The sequence below is a fragment of the Danio rerio genome, chromosome 13 (assembly GCF_052040795.2).
Source record: "Danio rerio strain M-AB ecotype USA chromosome 13, GRCz13ab, whole genome shotgun sequence".
NCBI lineage: Eukaryota > Metazoa > Chordata > Actinopteri > Cypriniformes > Danionidae > Danio > Danio rerio.
This window is the reverse complement of record NC_141033.1, coordinates 702,068-722,500: the sequence shown is the minus strand read 5'-3', so window position 1 is coordinate 722,500 and position 20,433 is coordinate 702,068. Positions and strand designations below refer to the sequence as shown.

At 39.5% G+C, this 20,433-nt stretch overlaps 1 protein-coding gene and 1 long non-coding RNA gene across 8 annotated transcripts in view; one reads left to right on the top strand and one right to left on the bottom strand.

Annotated features, from left to right (window-relative positions):
* The window catches only part of nrxn1b (neurexin 1b), a gene marked incomplete at its 5' end in the record, with an annotated part of 604,334 nt that overhangs the window by 1,440 nt on the left and 582,461 nt on the right, over positions 1-20,433 (bottom strand). For 5 of the 7 annotated variants that reach the window (NM_001440732.1, NM_001440733.1, NM_001440734.1 and 2 more), the window contains 6 exon segments: positions 1-12; positions 49-139; positions 184-2,621; positions 5,621-5,699; positions 7,768-8,075; positions 18,159-18,330. The exon segment at positions 1-12 is cut by the window's left edge and continues 147 nt beyond it. In NM_001440732.1, coding sequence (NP_001427661.1) covers positions 2,326-2,621; positions 5,621-5,699; positions 7,768-8,075; positions 18,159-18,330 — 855 coding nt within the window. In that variant the 3' untranslated portion in view covers positions 1-12; positions 49-139; positions 184-2,325. 7 annotated transcript variants of the gene reach the window in all.
* Positions 2,388-7,668, top strand: LOC147840959 (uncharacterized). Its single transcript, XR_015505716.1, has 3 exons — positions 2,388-4,400; positions 4,444-4,640; positions 4,701-7,668. It is a non-coding gene; the product is annotated as an uncharacterized LOC147840959 (long non-coding RNA).

Here is a 20,433-nt window from a genome sequence, read left to right as displayed (position 1 = left end):
CTGAAATAATCAGTGAGTTGCAAACTGGAAACTTACTCTGAATGAATCACTGAATCAGTGAGTTGCTAACTAGAAACTTACTCTGAATGAATCACTGAATCAGTAAGTTGTTAACTGGAGACTCACTCTGAAATAATCACTGAATCAGTGAGTTGCAAACTGGAGACTCACTCTGAATGAATCACTGAATCAGTAAGTTGTTAACTGGAGACTCACTCTGAACGAATCACTGAATCAGTGAGTTGCTAACTGGAGACTCACTCTGAATGAATCACTGAATCAGTGAGTTGCTAACTGGAGACTCACTCTGAATGAATCACTGAATCAGTGAGTTGCAAACTGGAGACTCACTCTGAATGAATCACTGAATCAGTGATAACTCTGGGTTAAGCTCAGTGTGAAAAGCCCAACAGATGAAGCAGACTCATTTTCTTTTCTCCTCGTGTTCTTCACAGATGCATCAGGAAAAGTTTCAGCAACACAAACAGGCAAAACCAAATGTAAAAGATCAAAAAAGATTTAAAAGAAAGCTTCATTCCTCTTCTTGCGTAATTTATACAAGAAACAGCGAGTTCATTTCCAAAGTTGTGATGTTGGCGATCTCCCAAGTCAAGAGCGTGGATGAGGGGGTTGACTGAAGAGAAGACTTGTTGCTGGGCCCCTAAATGCACTCTGTCACCATTTCCCCCCATTACTGTGCCCCTGCGTACTGTACTGTAAGATCTGATGTCTCAGTGTGTCTTATCACATGTAGCTTTGTTTTCTTGCTATTTTTTGTCTTGTTGATCCAAATATCTAAACATTCTTCAATCAGTCAGCATTCTCTAGACAAGCAAATAATAATATCAGCTTGATCTCAGAAATAATGAGTCAAAATGAAGAGAGTTTCTCATTAAAACAAGCAGAGTAATCTGACACTGGAGGAAGCAGAATAATTTAGCAAAAACAAGATTATTTTTGTCGGGCAGTCGCTGGAACCATTCAGCTCACACCCGCTTACTGGATTACTAATTACCTGTTCACAGACACACTACAAAGAGCACTCACCTTCAGTCAGCCAGTGTCAGCCCTGAAAATCACACTCTGTCTGTTTCTCAGTATGCGTTCTTCAGCGATCTTGCCTTCTCGTGAAACGTCATCATCAGCTGCTAAAGTTCAGTTGCAATAATCAAGACCGCAAGAACAGAGGACACGTGAAACTTCCCGGATGTGTTCTTGATATCGAGAACGCACAAAACAATCTCACGGCAATTCGTAACTTTTTCATTTAGTGGCTAATTCGTAAAAATACGTACGATCTAATTCGTACAATTTAGTACGATTTGCTCATCCCCCAATGACGGTTGGGGTTAGGGGTGGGGTCAGGTGCCACGCCTCCTTTTTAAAATCGTACCATTTCGTACGACTGAACTCGTACGAATTAGCCACTAAACTGGCAAAACAAAAAATACTTACGTTTTCTCGTGAGATCAGGCTGAAACGCACCCATGCATGCGCACCGAACTCGCTCTGGAAGTCCCAGAAGTCATTGTGACTGGAGGTGGGAAGTGCAGCATTTTATCTAGATTCATTATTAAAGTTCAGAGATGTGACTTATTTACTTCAGGAGTTTCCCTAAATGAAACGGTGAATATAAACTTTACCATGGACATCTTAGTAAAGGAATAAACACATTAAGGGTTGTTTATTTGCTGAAGTTCGTATTAAAATCTGTTTATTTATATTGTGCAGAGTATGCTGATAATGTTTTTATGCAGAGTATATATTTTAAAAAGGGGGAAACAGTAAATCATTGTATGAATGCTGTAATGTTTAAATCATTTACCATTAAAAACGCGTGAATGACCATCAGGAAGAATGCAGCATCTCATTCCTCAGCACTCAAGACTGCTCTCCACAAGAACGCAAGTCTGTTCTCTGCCTTTTTGGAATTGAGAAACAGCCATTGAGTTTCATCCAATCCTTCTCCAGCTTTTCTCCTGTTCTAGCGTCCCTGTGTTCCTCGTCTTCCTGGACTCATGATTATGTGTCGTGTGTCCTTAATCTCCACAAACTCAGTTAAGCTTCATTATTAACTTTGTTGATAAAACATTGTGTATATACTGACCTCCTGTGTTCAGTCCTCAGTGTGTCGTGAATTCTGCTTCCCCCAGTGTCAGATTATTCTGCTTGTTTTAATGAGAAACTCTCTTCATTTTGACTCATTATTTCTGAGAACAACACTACATTTAGTGCTCATCTAGAAGATACTTCTTGATTAAAGAGGTTTTAGATATTCGCTCTAGAAACAAGACACAAACTCTGAGTGTTTGCAGGATTATTGGATCACACGTAATACTCCTTGTTTTTGTTCTTCTTGCTCTTGCTCCCGCTGTCGTCGTCTGCAGTGTTTTTCTCCTTCAGCGCCGCTCCGTTGGAGTTGCAGATGTAGTTTCTGCTCTCGTCCACATGGTACGACCCCTCGTCTCGGTTGCGGTATTTGTACATGGCGTAGAGCAGGATGAGGATGCAGAGCGCCGCTCCCGCCACGATGCCCACCACCATCCCTGTGGTGCCGTTGGACTCCCGGAAAACCTCCGCCGGGCCTGGAAAACTGCTGATCGTGGGGCCTGTGGGGCCTGCTGGAGGACGAAAACAACACAGGGTCACTTTAGTCAATTCAAGTTAACTAGTATAGCGCTTTCACAGTAGATACTAAGGGTGTCACGATCCTCCAAATTCTCGATTCGATTACATTTTCGATTCTAAAGGCACGATTCGATTTTCGAATATGAATAATTAATTAATTAATGACCAATTAATTATTAGTAGCCTACCGTTTAAACTACCTGACCTGGTCTTTGTTTTACCCATAAACAAATCATACAGTAAATGAATAAAGGCAGGACACACACATAATTACCACCTGTCAATCACTTTTTCTGCAGGACTCGTGAATAGGCAGTGATCTGTGTCGTTATAATGGCGTCGGTAAAAAAGACGCACAACCAACAGGAACCAGCCAACAGTATCTGAGGTGTTCGCTAAAATGACTAAGTACAGGTGAGTGAAAGATTGAAGCAGTCCTCTGACTGCCTGGACCTGCTGTCTCGAGCGCATGGCTGTGTGTGCGTCTGTGTCTGTGTGGTCACGTGATGTGCATTTTCAGAGGTAGAGAGGAAGGAGGGCTGCTGAGAAACGCTACACGCCACTGTGGATGTCAAATCGTTGTCGTTCTAAAATGCCATTTAAAAACAAAGACAGTGTAAACAGGGCCTGAGTGTGTACTTTTCGCGGGCAGAGGATCGCGATGCCGGTGTTGTCTATCGGACGAACCGTACGTAATACGTACAAAGCAGAGCTTGCAAAACTGTGTTTTTTTTGGTCGACAACACGAACGTTGTCAACATAACTCACTGGAAATCCAAAATGCTTCCACACCGGCGACTTCATTGAAAGAGGAGAGGGTTTAAGCTCTGTCGACGGGTCTCCTGCGTCTGCAGTTTAACAAGCACTTCAACAAGCCTGTTTTTTCCCGCTTGGCAAGCCAAGCTGACGTGACATGGGGGCGTGGCAGCATCAACCATTCTATTTTTTGATTCGATAATCGAAATTGAGCATAAATTTTTATCGATTTCGATTAAAAATCAAAATCATGACACCCCTAATAGATATGGTTTCAAAGCAGCTTTACAAAAGGTGCACATTACTGCATTACAGTCAGAAAAGCTAAGCTTATTAGTGACCATAACTTTATTAGTTACTTTATTAATTACTAATTTATTACTAACTAATAGCTTTTATTAGTTAAAGTTATTATGTACAGATGAAGTCAGAATTATTCGCCCTCACAATTGTTCACAGTGTTTCCTCTAATGTCTGTTCTTCTGGAGAAAGTCTGATGTGTTTTATTTGAGCTAGAATAAAAGCAGTTTTTAATTGTTTTAAAGTCATGTTAAGCTCAATATTATTGGCCCCTTCAGCAATATTAGTGTTGGATTGTCTCCAGAACAAACCACTGTTATACAATGACTTGCCTAATTACCCTAACTTTACCCTAATTACCCTAGTGAAGCCTTTAAATGTCACTTTAAGCTGAAAACTGGTGTCTTGAAGAATATCTAGTCTAATATTATGTGCTGTCATCATGGAGAAGAGGAAAGAATTCAGGATTTGATAACCCTGGCCTCATTTACACCTTATTTATTTACACTTATTAAGATTCAGTTTAATTAATTTAATCACAATCTCAAGTCTGGACACGCATTTGAGCCAGTTCACACGCTCACACACCACAGCTTTTATTTCTCACGCTTAAAAGTCACCGGTCCCTCCAATATTGACTGAAGATCAGCATTGGGTTTTCTTTCTTTTTATGTGTATTTTCAGGGTTTCTGCAAGTTTCACCAAGTCAAATTTAAGCCTTTTCAAGAGCATCAATAATGAAATTTCAGACTTGTATAGGGGTAAACGCTACTGATGTTTAAAAACATTTAAAAACTGTAATTAAAATTGTTTAATTAATTACTTCTTAGCCACATATTTCATATAATGTGCCCCTAGTTCTATACATACTGTTTTTTCAACAAAAACTCTTAATAAACTAAAGGCATGCACAACAGACTGTTATAATATTAGTTATAAACAGAGATTTACTAAATGTTTTGTATTATTGGTGATTGGATGTGTTAGATCGATTGGGTAGCTTTACATAAACAAAGGAAAATTAAGACCTGTTTAAAATGATTTAAGACAAACAAGACAATATTCCAGTCAATTTAAGACTTTTTAAAGCCTAAAATTTAGTTTTTGAGACATTTTAAGTTTTTTAAGAAGCCAAGGACACCCTGATTATAACAAACACATACACAAAATACATAAATAAGTCAAAATAAATACACAAAATAAAGGTCACATATAGTGTTTACATCATTCTCAAACATTAATTTTATTTTCAGCTTAGTCCCTTTAATAATCAGGGCTCACCACAGCGGAATGAACCGCCAACTTATCTGGCATATGTTTTATGCAGCGGATGCCCTTCCAGCTGCAACCCATCACTGGGAAACATCCATACACACTCGCACTCCCTGCCAATTTAGTTAATCAATTCCCCTGTACCGCATGTGTTTGGACTGTGGGGGAAACCGGAGCACCCGGAGGAAACCCACACCAACACAAGGAGAGCATGCAAACTCCACACAGAAACACCAACTGACCCAGCCGAGACTCAAACCAGCAACCTTCTTGCTGTGAGGCGATTGTGCAACACATTACCCTCATTCTCACACAATTATATTTATTATGATTGCTCTATATAAAGTATGATCTTATTTTACATCCCTAACACCTAGACCCAACTACTACCTTACTAACCAATAATAAGCAGATAATAAACCCTTTATTGAGCTAAAAGTCCTAATTAATGGTTTGTTAATAGTGTGACTTGTAAATTAAAATAGCGATAGTAATCTTTTTTTTGCAGTGTGTACAAAACAACTGACTTACCATGGCATAAAACAAAACAGAGACGATCCTTCTTGAAGACTGGAACTTTCACATTGAAAACCACATGCAGCAGGAGACTGATATTCAGTCAGAAATGCGGTAATGACAACAGAACCAGCCGACTGTAACCCACCTGAGCTCGGCTCACACGGGTCAATGTCCTCATCATCACTAGGGCACTCGGCGGACGCCACTAACAGCTCATCTGTAGTCTAGCAGACACACACACACACACACACACACACACACACACACACACACACACACACACACACACACACAGAGAGAGAGGATGAAAAACAGAACAACACACTAACTCATTTAAGCCCAGTTCACACTACAAGACTTTAATCATTAGCAGATTAGAGTATGTGACTTGATTTTGTCTTTACAGATCTCATGAAATGAAATTAAAGCTGTTTAGATGTTAGTAAGAGTATTGTTAGTGTTAAGGATATCAATAAGCTAGTGTGCTCTAAAACAGAGACAAAATTCACGATTAGATCATATGAACCTGATATGCACGTGTAAAGTTTGCAGTCTGTCACTTCCGCCTGAATGGATTAAGGATTGTTTTGTCGTCTCCTCATACTTCAGTCTCTCATTAAATCTTCTGACCAATCAAATGCTCTTTAGTGCCTAACATGCCCCGCCCCTTCTTCTCATTGGCTGCTCATTTAATACATGTGAGCTCAACCACTCTCACTGGCAGAGCTGTGAGGAAAAACTAAACGCTATTGGCTGCTTTTATAAAGAGGAGGAGGGGGAAGCTAATATATGCCCCGCCCTCTCTTCATTATTTAGTTGAGATTACGTCAAACATCCAATAAAAAATGCACATTTCACAGGACCTTTAAAACGTTATGGTGTTTACACTATGTAAATGATCCACAAGAGGGCGTCACACACTACACGATCTGACAACAACTCTGTCACACAACAGCTCTGTCCCACCCCTAAACCAATCAATGAGAGGTTGAGGGCGGAGCAGTCAGAAAGAGGTGAACACTATTGGCTGATGTGTGATGATGACGTCACTGACACAGTTTGAAATCTCTCTGAAAGTGTTTAGTTGAGTGTTCAAATTGGTTTCAAATCAGGCTCAAAAGGGTCTCAAACTGGTCTCAAATCAGTTTCAAATCGGTCTCAAATCGATCTCAAACCGGTCTCAAAACTGTCTCAAATTGGGCTTAAAACGGTCTCAAAACGATCTCAAACCGGTCTCAAATTGGGCTTAAAACGGTCTAAAATCAATCTCAATCTGGGCTCAAAACGATCTCAAATTGGGCTCAAATCAATCTCAATCTGGGCTCAAAACGATCTCAAATTGGGCTCAAATCAATCTCAATCTGGGCTCAAAACGATCTCAAATTGGGCTCAAATCAATCTCAATCTGGGCTCAAAACGATCTCAAATTGGGCTCAAATCAATCTCAAACTGGGCTCAAAATGGTCTCAAATTGGGCTCAAATCAATCTCAAACTGGGCTCAAAACGGTCTCAAATTGGGCACAAATCAATCTCAAAATGGTCTCAAAACGATCTCAAATTGGGCTCAAATCGATCTCAAACTGGGCTCAAAACGATCTCAAATTGGGCTCAAGTCAATCTCAAACTGGGCTCAAAACGGTCTCAAACTGGGCTAAAAAAGTCTCAAAAACGATCTCAAAATGGTTTCAATTTGATCTCAAATCGGTCTCAAATTGATTTCAAATTTGTCTCAAAATGGGCATAAAACGGTCCCAAATCAATCTCAAAACAGTCTCAAATTGGGTTAATAATGGTCTAAAATCGGTCTCAAAACGGTCTCAAATTTTGCTCAAATCGATCTCAAATCAGGCTCAAAAAGGTCTTAAAATGGTCTTAAATTGATCTCAAATCTGTCTCAAATCAATCTCAAACTGGGCCCAAATTGATCTCAAATCAGTCTCAAACTGGGCTCAAATCGGGCTTAAAATCCTGTAGTGTGAACTGGGCATAAATTAATGTTAGTCAACTAAAGGCCAGGACACACCAAGCTGAACCCAAACAACTTCTGCTGACAAAAACCAACTGCTGTCGGCTCCCGTGTTGTCTGGCCCGAGTGAAACAGGAGTGTGTGTTCTGTGTCTGCGTGATAAGGGTAATCAGATATTAGAAACTAGTTATTAAAACTATTATGTTTAAAATAAAAATAAGCTTCTGAATGTTTTTCCTTCTTTCTTTTCTTCATTCTTTACTCTTGTGTGTGAAAATGAAGGATAAACTGTGCTATTGAGTGTGCAGCAGCCCTGAGCTCTGACCTGCTGCTCGTCTGCTGGTGTGCTGTATGTGATGGTGATGGTGTTGCTGGTGGTGCTGCTGATCTCCGTCACTGAGCTCTGATAGACAGTGGCGCCGCCGTGTGGTGTAGAAGAGGACTGCAGCTCTCCCACCAGCCGCACGCTGCCTTCCATGCGCACGTTTGGGTCTCCGTCCGCAGCCATGCTGAACACCTTCAGGCCGTTGTAATAAAAGCCCGACATCTGACCCTGAAAGCCCGAGACCTGCTGCTTCTGCCAGCCGCCGATGCGGATCGTCATCTGACTGTTGAAGATGGTGAGCTGACGGCCTGCAGGAGAGCCGAGTTACTACAGCAGCACTGAGATACACACACGCATACACACACACAAACACACATGCATGCACACACACACACACACACACAAACTCGCACGCACACATGCACACACCCGCACACATGCATGCACACACTTATAAACGGATGCACGCACACATTAATGCACACAAACAAACACACACACGATTGCATGCACACACACACAAACACTTGTATATACAAACACACACACTCACGCACACACACAAACAAACGCACGCAAAAGCACTTGTATATACACACACACTCATTCACACATGCACAAGCACTTCAACGCACACAGACTCATGCACACACATTTACATGCACGCACACTCGCACACACACTCACACACACATGCATGTACTCACACAAACACACACGAATGCATGCACGCATACATGCACACTTGTACTCACTCACGCAAGCATTCGGACGCACGCACAAGCACTCGCATGCATGCACGCAGTCTCTCACACGCCCACACGCAAGCACTCACATAAAAACACATGCACGCACACACACATGCACACAAGCAAGCACACAACCCATCGCATACACACGCACGCATGCAAGCGCTCGCACGCACACACATGCATGCACGCAAGCACTTGCACGGACAAACACTCGCACACACGCATACACAAACACACACTGCAAAAAAAACCCTTCCTTGTCCATCTAAAAATTCTCCAATCAGACTGAACGTTCTATAAAAAGCACACAATATCGTCTTGTTTTCAGAAATAATGAGAAATAACCTTGTGTGAAAAACAACACTGTTTCGGTTCAAATCGGCTCAAATCTGTTGATTTAAAGAAAAAACTCTCTTCATTATGACTCATTATTTCTGAAAACAAGACTTTATTGTGTGCTTGTCTAGAAAATGCTGACTGATTTGAGAATTTTTGGATATTTGGACTAGAAACAACACATTTTTGCAGCGCACACACACACACACACACATACACAGATGATGAGGAATAATCACGCCTGAGCAGACGACGCATTATCCTGCTCAAAGCAATGCTGATGAAACACACACACACACACACACACACACACACACACACAGCTGAAGACTAAATTATTCCCCTTTCTGTGAATCTTTATTTCTGATATTTCCCAAGAGCAAAGGCATTTCACAGTATTTCCTAATATATTTTACTTCTGGAGAAAATCTTACTTCTTTCAGTTTTTTAGATAGATTAGATTAGATTCATCTTTATTGTCATTACTCATGTACAAGTACAATACAACGAAATGCAGTTTAGGTCTAACCAGCAGTGCAATAGCAGCAGGTGCAGGATACAGGAATAAGTTATAAAGTGCAGTTATAGAAAACTATGGTGATATTTACAGATGGATGTACTATCGACATTATATACAGGTTGGATAAGCTATGAGCAGATTTACAATATATGAATATATGTACAGGTTGCTATTAATAATCAGTACTAGATTACAAGTGTATATGTATAGTGGGTGTCTACATAATTACAAATGTCCATATGCAGTGGTTATGTACAGTTCAATAAGTAAACAGTTCAATGTGGTGCAGTGAATGTGCAAGTTTTTAAATGTGCAAATGTTAAACAGTGCAGTGATTGCGAGGAGTTTAAGTTAGAGGAGAGTGGGGGGTGTATTGGGGGGGGGGCAAAAGAGTCAGTGTGGGGCAGAGTTCAGGAGGGAGACAGCTCTGGGGAAAAAGCTGCTCCTCAGTCTGCTGGTTTTTGTCCGGGGGAGCCTGAAGCGCCTGCCGGAGGGCAGGACAGAAAACTGTCTGTGAGCAGGGTGAGAGGTGTCCTTCAGAACACCTGTTTGGCTGGAATTAAAACAGCTGTGGTCAATATTATTCACCCCTTCAGCAATATTAGTGTTGGATTGTCTACAGAACAAACCACTGTTATACAATGACTTGCCTAATTACCCTAACTTTACCCTAATTACCCTAGTGAAGCCTTTACATGCCACTGTAAGCTGAACACTAGTGTCTTGAAGAATATCTAGTCTAATATTATGTGCTGTCATCATGGAGACGAGGAAACACATCAGTTATTCAAACTATTATGTTTATAAATGTGGTAAATTCTCTGTTTAACAGCACATTTAAATATATAATTCAGTCTTCAACTGTGAACTGAAATAAGCAAGATGGGAACACATATGCTGCTGCGGTGGTTTTGCTGAAAGGCCTCTTTAAAGAGATCCTCTGTGGGTGATGGAGAGGTGTGAAGCATGTGAAGCAGTGATTCAGAAATACTACAGTAAATGAGTGAACAGTGACGGGAGAGTGATGATGAAGGCAGATCGATCAGCTCAGACTCTCAGAAACAACTTCATCTGATTTACAGGGTTAGTTTCTCCAGAATGAACATTTACTCACCGCTTTTGTCATGTTAGATGTTCATTTCTTTCTTTATTTATTTCTTTCTTTCTTTCCTTCCTTCCTTCTTTTCTTCCTTCCTTCCTTCATTTCTTTCTTTCCGTCTTTCCTTTCTTTCTTTCTTTCTTGTTTTCTTCCTTTCCTTCCTTTCTTTCTGTCTTTCCTTCCATTTCTTTCCGTCCTTCTTTTCTTTCTTTCTTTCTTACTTTCCATTCTTGCTTTCTTTCTTTTTTTCCTTCATTTATTTCTTTCCATGCTTCATTTCCTTTCTTTCTTTTTCTTCCTTTCCTTCTTTCCTTCCTCCTTTCTGTTCTTCCTTCCTTCCTTTCTTTTTCTTCCTTTATTTATTTATTTCCTTCCTTCCTTTCCTTTCTTCTTTCTTTCTTTCTTTCTTTCTTTCTCTCTTTCTTTCTTTCCTTCTTTTCTTCCTTCATTTCTTTCTTTCCGTCTTTCCTTTCTTTCTTCCTTTGCTTTCATCGTTTCTTCCTTTCCTTCTGTCTTTCCTTCCATTTCTGTCCGTCCTTCCTTTCTTTCTTCCTTTCTATTCTTCCTTTCTTTCTTTTTTCCTTCATTTATTTCTTTCCGTCCTTCATTTCCTTTCTTTCTTTTTCTTCCTTCCTTTTCTTCTTTCCTTCCTCCTTTCTGGTCTTCCTTCCTTCATTCCTTTCTTTCTTTCTTTTTCTTCCTTCATTTCTTTCTTTACTTCTTTCCCTTTCTTTTTTCTTTCTTTCTTTCTTTCTTTCTTTCTTTCTTTCCTATCTTCCTTTTCTTCCTTCCTTTTCTTCCTTTCTTTCTTTTTCTTCCTTTCTTTCTTTCCTTCCTTCCTCTAGCATTGGGGGAGGTTGGGGTCTCTTCCAGCACCAGTGTGCAGCATCCACCTGGATGAGGTGACGGTGGCCATATTGCACCAGATTGCACAGCAGCTGATTGGTGGAGAATGGTGGACAGAGTGATGAAGCCAATTATGATATGGGGAGGGTTAGGAGGCCATGATGGACATCCTGGGATTTTTAACGACCAAAGAAAGTCAGGACCTCGGTTTAACGTCTCAATTGAAAGACGGCGCTCACTGAGCAGTATAGAGTCCCCTTCACAATACTGGGGCATTAGGACTCACTCAGACCACACAGTTAACGCCCCCAGCTGGCCTCACTAACACCACTTCCTGCAGCAACCTAGCTGTCCCATGTGGTCTTCCATCAAGGTACTGACCGGGCGCAGCCCTGCTTAGCTTCAGTGGGCGACCATGTGAGAACTGCAGAAAGCGAGCTCTGCCGGCCAGCTTACAGGTCTATTGAAAGCTTGATTCTGATTGGCAGATGGTCACTCTCAGGTGTTTGGTTAAGGCACGGCTAAAGTAGTTCCAGCAGGTTTAGAGTGCATTGCAACTCCATATCACTCCACTGAATGATAAGAGTTATCCCACAGCTACAACAGCCAAACATCAGCTGCTGCAGTACACCTGCTGGTGACCATGTGAGAGTTGCAGAGAGATGAAACCAGTTCAGTGATTCTCCACTAGAGGGCGATCAGAGTAAATACATGAGATTCGTGTGGATTTAATGGTATCACACATATACGACTGAATTTTCTGATGTAAAACAAACGATTCATAAATGTTTCATAAAGCAGTGTTGACAATCAACCATCATGACTAAAAGGAGAAAAATCATCTGTGTTTCCCCCAAAAACCTTCATTTCTTTATGACTGAAGAAAGAAAAAACCAAACATCTTAAATGACAGAAAAACTTTTAGTAAATGTTAATTCTGGAAGTGATCTAATGCATTGACGTAGGTGTGTGAACACAATAGTGCTGTTTACAAATGAACAACACACTACAAACTGAAAAATCAATAACCAAGTCTGCCTTTCAGCACTGATGCAGAGATAAATGAAGATCGTGAAGAAAATGAAGACGGAAAATTAAACTGAAATCAACAAGAACAGAACAGCGACGGCGGAGGCACACTGCATATTAAAATCTCAAATCAGACATGCATTTAAATAACTTATTATCATTTATCTCATTTTTATTGATGTAAAATCTTGTTAAAGGGACTCAAGCTTGTTACTTTAAAATATATATATTGAAATACTATTTATTGTTTTATTTCTAAATCACATGATTAAATATGGTCTATTTACTGTGCCAGGTTCTTAATTCATCACAGACACATGCTACAGTTATTAGATCAAAATTTTACATTACACTTAATTAATTTATCAAAAATCTTTACATTATATATAGTTTAGATTATTTTAAACGTACAGTCCCTTTAACTGAGTGTTTAAACAAACTAGTTATCATTAATACATTATTCCAAGCGTGCCCTATTTAAATAGCTTACTTTAATATCAATTAATGCTTAAATTATTGCTTTAAAGCAAAAATACTACTGTTAAAACTGTTAAAATAGTATTACTTAAGCTTTATCGTGGTTTTTACCGTTCTTCGGTAGCGATTCTTCAACTAGCCGCCGATATGGAAGTCTACCAGTTCCCAGCCGGTGACTATCAATGTGTCCTTTAAAGTTTAAAAAGACATTTCATTGGTTAAATTACAAGGTCAAAGGTTAAAAACTGAATACTTAAGCTCTTATGTTTACATTTACATATATTTTACACTTAATTTAGTTTATAGCAGCATAGACTGTGTACAGATGACTATATATATACACAGAATTAACCTCCTAGGGCTCCTAGCACATTTGTAGTGGCTGTTTAAAATACTTTGAATGTTTTATATTTTGTTACAGATATACAGTGTCATCCTGCAACTGTTGTCCAAACACTATTTGCAGTAAGACATATTTATTTTGCACTATTGCTTTATAAGCATGTCAATTTAATAAACAGAAAGAATCAACAAAAGATAGTAAGAAAGAGTTCTGCACCTCTTTAAAGGTTTTAGTTTGTGTTTGGTCACTGTAAATGCTCGGTCTCGCTATGCGCTGATTTTCATCTCTGTGTTTGTGGAATAAAGCAGGCGAGTCAGCCGACCCACTATATAAGCAGGGCAGATGAACGCGCGGTGAATGCAACGCACCGAGATTCAGGCCATACAGCTGGTCCACCCCGAGTCTTTCAGCGCTCTCTCTGAAATCACTCAGTTGATCTCGGCTGGCGGATCAACACTCACCACATTATCAGTCTTATCTGCGCCGTTATATGTAACATAAAGGGTCCTATCATTCACCAAGCGAAGTGTGGCGCAAGGCGCAGCGCAATAGTCTTTTGCTAGTTTCAGCTTGGCGCAAGAGTGGTTTTGAGGCGTTGCGCTGTTTAAATAGCAAATGCATTAGCGCTCATATGTGCGCCCATAGGCGTTCTGCTCTAAAAAGGAGGTGTTCTGAGGCGCACTGCTGGCGCGCTGCTATTTTGAGACACTATAATAGATTTTTCAATAGACCAAAACAAACCCAGTCTAAACTCCAGCGCAGAGTTGCGCCTCGCTTACACACTGCTTAATACACACAAGAGAGCAATAGGCAAATATCTTTACATATGAAAAAATTAAATATTAAGGATATATATAGGATATAATAAGAATAGAAATAGAATATAAATATAAAGGATTAAAATATTACTACATATTATTTTCTAGCCTACATGAATATGAAAAATCACTGCTTTTGTCTTCTTCATCTCAGGGAGGCTTTTTCAGTTCATTCATCACAATTTGCTTTTGTATAATGTTATTATTATTAGCAGTATTATTTATTATATACATATTTATATTTGTTTTTTATTAAACACAAGCTTAGATTTGCCCACCTGTCAGGTTTTAGACCATATGGGGCTCAGCATGTGTTTTAGGATATAACTCAGGTTTTTGAGCATACTTCATTATTATTGTTCATTTATTCGTTTGCTGGAGATTAGAACTGAATTCAGAAATAGCTTTGAAACAAATATTTGCGCTTAACAAACACAATTAATTATTTATAGGCTAATTGATGTCTGTGTGTAAAGGTTTCCCTATCCAAGAGCGAAAGTGAAAGTAGATCCATTATCTCTCATTCTCACGCAGTAGATGCTCTGTTTAACTGTTTTCTGTTAAAAAAACTGTTTTCTGTGAACTGTTTGCTGGAGAAATGCTCAGTTTTTCCCCTTAGACTTACTTTGCGTCTTGTAAATAGCGAATGCGCTCTTGGCGTGACGCAGCTGGCTCTTAAAGGGAATGGGAGATGAGACTCTAATTGGTTTATTCTCAAAACACACCTATAACTCATTAAGAAAATAAACTCAACCCTTTTAGACCATGTGCCACGGCGCAAAGCAGATTTTCCCATCCTTAAATTAGCAAAAGTGCATTTTGACACGCCCTGAAAGCGTTTGCGCCCTGCATTTTGCGCATGGACCGTCAAAATAGAGCCCTAAGTGGGTTTGCAAACCTGTGTAGTTTTCATGTACTGCTTTTTCCTCAGAATTCACAAAGGCCCCCTGTCATCCTAACGGTGCGCCTGAAAAGCGTGAGCGCGTGCGCGTCCCTCCATTGGAAATAATGAACTTGCACGAGCCTGCCTTAGTTAATAGCCTCAGTCATAGTTAATCTAGTGTGCGTGGTTATTAGTCAGTGTACAAACTAGCGCACAGTTTGCATAACTGTTTAGTTGCTGCAGTTTTGTTCTGTGCAGAAACGCTGTGTTGAGAAGCCTTTACCATTAACTAACCATGACGAATTAAAGCGCTGTTAATAGTGAAACTGGTTAATCGTTGCATCCCTAGTGTGGACACTGAGCGTTTTCATCTGTATCAGTGTAAACACAGGCTAATGATGACGCCGTATATAATCAGAGCCTGAAGAGCAGCAGATCTCTCTCACAGGTTCACTGGACAAAATAAATAATGGATTTTCTGACAGAATGGGAACATCCGCTATCATCTGAAGCCTGTCTGACTGTCTGAGCTTTTCTCGAGTCCTAAAATCCAATCCTGAACTCAGTCACTTCTTACCCAAACCCAACCTGCATTAATCATTTAGAAAAAGAAGAAGCAACCCGATGAAACTGGACTGCATGTATTATCAAAGCTGAAAGCCAGTGGCGTTGACATGTGTGAATGATAAGAGCGTCCACAGATATTTATTTGGCCGCTTCTCCATTTCTTTTACTTATTTAACATTAATTATTACATAATATTTCAGCGTGTCCTAACTACATGCGACGCGGTGTCACGGCCTGTGATAAAAGCTATCTTTTTAATGTTAAAACCATTTTTTGTGCTAAACCAGCGATGTGCAAAACTACTATTTCAGAAACCGTTTCTATTTCTGCGACATCAAAGCAGAGCAACAGCATAAACTACTATGACAACAATCACCTCAGGTACTGATCATGTGCTTTATTCAGTGTTCAGTGCTCCCAACGAGAGCTTAAACAGCATTTTACATCACATTTATTGCCATACTACTGAAAGCAGCAGCAGATCAGTGTTTATTTCAGTAGTTTTTCACTTTACAATAAGGTTGCATTAGTTAATGTTAGTTAATGCACTTACTAACATGAACAAACAGTGAACAACACATTACAGTATCTGCTCGAGTTTGGTAATGTTAGTTAATAAAAACACAGTAAGTTGATGTTAACTCACGGTGCATTAACTACTGTTAACAAGCATGGATTCGCATTTTAATAATGCATTAGTAAATGTTAAACTATCATTAATAAATGCTTTGAAAGTGTTGTTCATTATTAATTCTTGTTAGTAATTAGCTATTATTAACTAATGAAGCCTTATCGTTAAGTGTGACCAATTATTTTATAGCTGGTCGGTCAAAATTGCCCCGAAGGACAAACCTTTCAGCCTAAATGTGTTCAGCCTCCATAAAAAATATGAAAATAAAAAATTATCACCAAATTTCAAGATGAAAAATAATTGTTTAGGGTTTTTTCTGCTGTTAAAATAGTGCCTGGGTCATCTTTGACCCCTGAGTCAACAGGAGGGTTTAAAAAGCACTAATAAGCAATACTAAGAAAGATTGAGTTCCTCAAATATACCAGGGGTTTTCATCATATTATTGTTTTTAAACAGTGAATTCACTGGAATATCACAGTAGCGGAGTGGACATAATTACATATAATTCATTACAATTATCAAATCTATTGATCCCAAAGGGTTAGAGTATCCTCAACATTTTGCACAAATTAATGAGGAATAATGACATGCCTCAATGCCTTCAAGAGTTTCCCAAAATCTCCATCACTCTTTGATTTACAAGAGAAGTGCTGAATCAAACGCCTACAGACAGTAGTTTCTAATAAATAGCAAAGGTAAGCATTCACTCATTAACTAAGCATTAAGCTTTTTAACTAACCATGTCCATATTATAAAAGTCAGACAGTATTAACGATTCCTGTAAACCACACTGCAAAATTCTACTCTAACTCTGAGCTTTTGTCTTGTTTCCAGTCCAAATATCAACATATTCCTAAATCAAGAAGCATTTTCTAGATGAGCAAAAAATATAGTGTTGTTTGCAGAAATAATGAGTCAAAATAAAGTGAAAACAAGCAAAATAATCTGACACTGGGGGAAGAGAAATAATCTTGTTTTGCTTTGATATGCCCACAGGTCTGAAATATACCAGATTGAAACACCATTTACCCACATCACATAAACTATATGCGACAAACAAAGCATAATTAGCTTTTAACAATATTTGTATTTATTAAGAAACTGTTATAAACTGCTTCTTTTCAATGGGTTGAAGTGATTAAAGAAATGCTCTATTTCTCTTCTATGCTATGCAGGAGCCATGTGCACACACTGACAGGTCAATCTGCTTCTCTCTCTCATTCAAGTTCAGCTTGCTATTGCATGACATTTTGTACAGTATTGCCAAAGTATTTTAAATGTATAAAATATTTAATGTATTGACATCATCAAATTAATAAAATATACAGCAAGTGAGAGAAAAAAATAAATAAGAACAGGCAGTGTCAATAAAAAGTCTATAATTATTACAAGAATAAAGAGAATATTTAGATGTAGATGATTTAAATATGGCAAACGATTTGATTAACCATTTCTAATGGTGTACAAATATTTCGCAGACAATTTAGATGTAATTTTGTCCTCTCTTGAGTATATAGAAATGTTTTTCTGAGTCGTAAGATTAAGAAATGAATCATTAATTGTTTCTTTTGCTCTCAAGGCGGTGCGCATACAATTAAACAGCTTGAGAAAGAGAAAGCAAAACTCGAATCTCTGACATTTCTGCAGATTTAGAAATCCCGGCCGGATGTGAAAAGGCACGTCTCTGTAGGTCTGCAGAGCATGTGAGGCTGTCTGTGGGAGTGTTGACAGCTTTAGTGCACACAGAACGAGCAGTACAAAACAGGCAAACGAGAGCAGATTTTCTACTACTTAATCGATTGCGAACGTGTGGTTATGTTTGGTTATATACTTGGGTGGCCCGAACAAGTAAAGTCTGGAAGCACTGACCCCCTTGGCAAATTATTTAGCTTGTTTTAATGAGAAACTCTCTTCATTTTGACTCTTTATTTCTGAAAACAGCACTATTTTTGTGTGCTTGTCTAGAAATACTTCTTGATTTAAGAATGTTTACACTTTTAAATTAAAAACAAGACAAAAAGTCTGCAAGTAAGAGAAGCATTTTTGCAGTGTAAAGAATCATGCAGTGAACAGTAAAGTGTGTCTCTCACCTGGTGGGAATCGCTCAATAACCGGCAGGTCATCCACCTGTAGTGTGGCGTTGCCGCCGCTCCTGGTGAACCGCACTATATGGTAATTTCCATCATTTACAAGCTTGGCCTTCTCCTCGATGTTGATGTCATACGTGCCCACATTAAACACAGCCACAACGTTGCCCTTCACCTGCAGAGAAACACACAGTTAGAGCATATGGATGATTCTAGAAATGCGGCTACATTTCGCATTCCCAAAATAAACCTTCTATGATTATCAAAACAAACACTTTAATGAAGCCTTAATGAAGCTAATGATTTAATGAAAGTTTTAAAAAAATAACACTGATTATATTAATGTAAGCTGCGTCCATTTTTTTTCTCCCGTATTGTGATGAGAGAAACAGATTAGTAAATGAGAACGCAGTGGGTGTGGCTTGTTGTGATAGCTCCTGACAGCTGGAGGGGCGTGGTTTAGTGTTAGCCACGCCCAATACCTCAGACAAACCTAATCTGAGAATTTGACCGAAAACAAACAGGCATTTTCAGTATTTGTAAATCCACTAAAGTAGGAAAAGCATCCGGGCTCTATTTTGATGATCAAAGTCTAAAGCTCATTGTGCAAAAGCATTAAGGCCGTGTCTGAATACACTTTTGCTATTTAATGGATGGATAAATACGCTCTGCGCCCCGGCGCATGCTCTAACAGGGCTGTGTTGATTCTCTTAATGAGTTCTGGGTGTGTTTTGAGCATGACCTGCATTAAACCAATAAGAGTGTCGTCTCTCATTCCCTTTAGGAGTCAGTTGTGTCGCTCCATGGTGCATTTACTATTTACATGACGACTTTATATGTGTAAAAACTGAACACTTAACTAGAGAGAACACAGTTCAACAGAGCATCTGCAACGCGAGGATAAAGAACGAGCCTCCTCCATTCAGCCTCTTCACTTTACTCCTTCACTTTACTCCTTTACTTTGGTGGAGTGAGGAAACGGTGGAAACTCACTCCACTGAACACATCCATTAGCCCACATATTTCATTTCCTTTGTTAAGAGCAAAGATTTGCCTCAAAACTATTTCTAAATTCAGCTCTAATCTCCAGCAAAGGTATAAATGAACAATAATAATGAAGTGTGCTCAGAAAACTGAGTTATATCCAAACACACGTCCTGTTCTTATCCACATATGCTGATGCAGACGTCTCCAAAACCCCACAGCTAGACACATCTACACTTGTGTTTGTTAAAACAAATATAAATCTGCAGATAATCAATAATACTGCTAATAATAATCACATTATTCAGATGCAGATGGTCCTGAATAAACTGAAGAAGCCCCCCGAGGTGAAGAAGGCATGGAGGCAGTGCTGTTTATATTGATGGAGAAAATCATCATTTCTGGATGATTTTAATCCTTTAATTGTGTTAATCTGTAAAGATATCCTGTGTGTATTTAGCAGTGTGTCAGCAAGGCACTTAACTAACACGCTCTGCTGGACTTTGGAGCAGCTTTTAGTTGGTCAATGGTGCGGTCTATTTCAGTTCCTCACAATAGCAATGCTCCAACAATGCGCCTTAACACACCTCATTTATAGACCATGAGTGCACAAAGTGATGCAAATGAATTTACTATTTAAACGTGGAGCAAAATGTGAAAATTAGGGTTGAGCTGGTCTGAAAATAGCAACAAATAACGCCAAACCCGTCTTGCAGCTTATTGCACTGGGTGTATGATAGAGCTCTTAGAACACAGGCCGTGTTGATCTCTGCACTGTACAGCATCAGCACTGGCTTTGTTTTCTGTGCTTCTGCTGGAGTTCATCAGCTTCTGCTCCAGGTCCAGTCTGATTACCGCTAACAGTTTTTCCACACTCCAGTTCATCAGGAAGTCACGATGTTGTTCTTCTTTGCTCATTGGATGGAATCTTTTTTTAATCCAATCCTGCACTTTTACACACAAGTCTAACTCACACGTGTGGATGGAGACGTCAGCATAACAGGTGAAGAACGCAGGACACTCGGCTCAGTCCACCCTCATTCACCTCAAACACGCACAGCTCATGATCATATCTGCAGTCTGACTCTACCAGACTCATCCTCAGCCTGCAAACGCTAGACGAGATCTCCCAGACTGTGTGTGTGCACATACAGGTGTACAGCCCAGGTGAAACACACACCGCTGTACTGGCGACAGAGCTGTTACTATGGAAACAGTGATGAGGAGGTGAGATGCTTCATAACAGCTGTATGCATGATGACATAATGAGTGTGTCCTGAGTCTCCAGTGAACT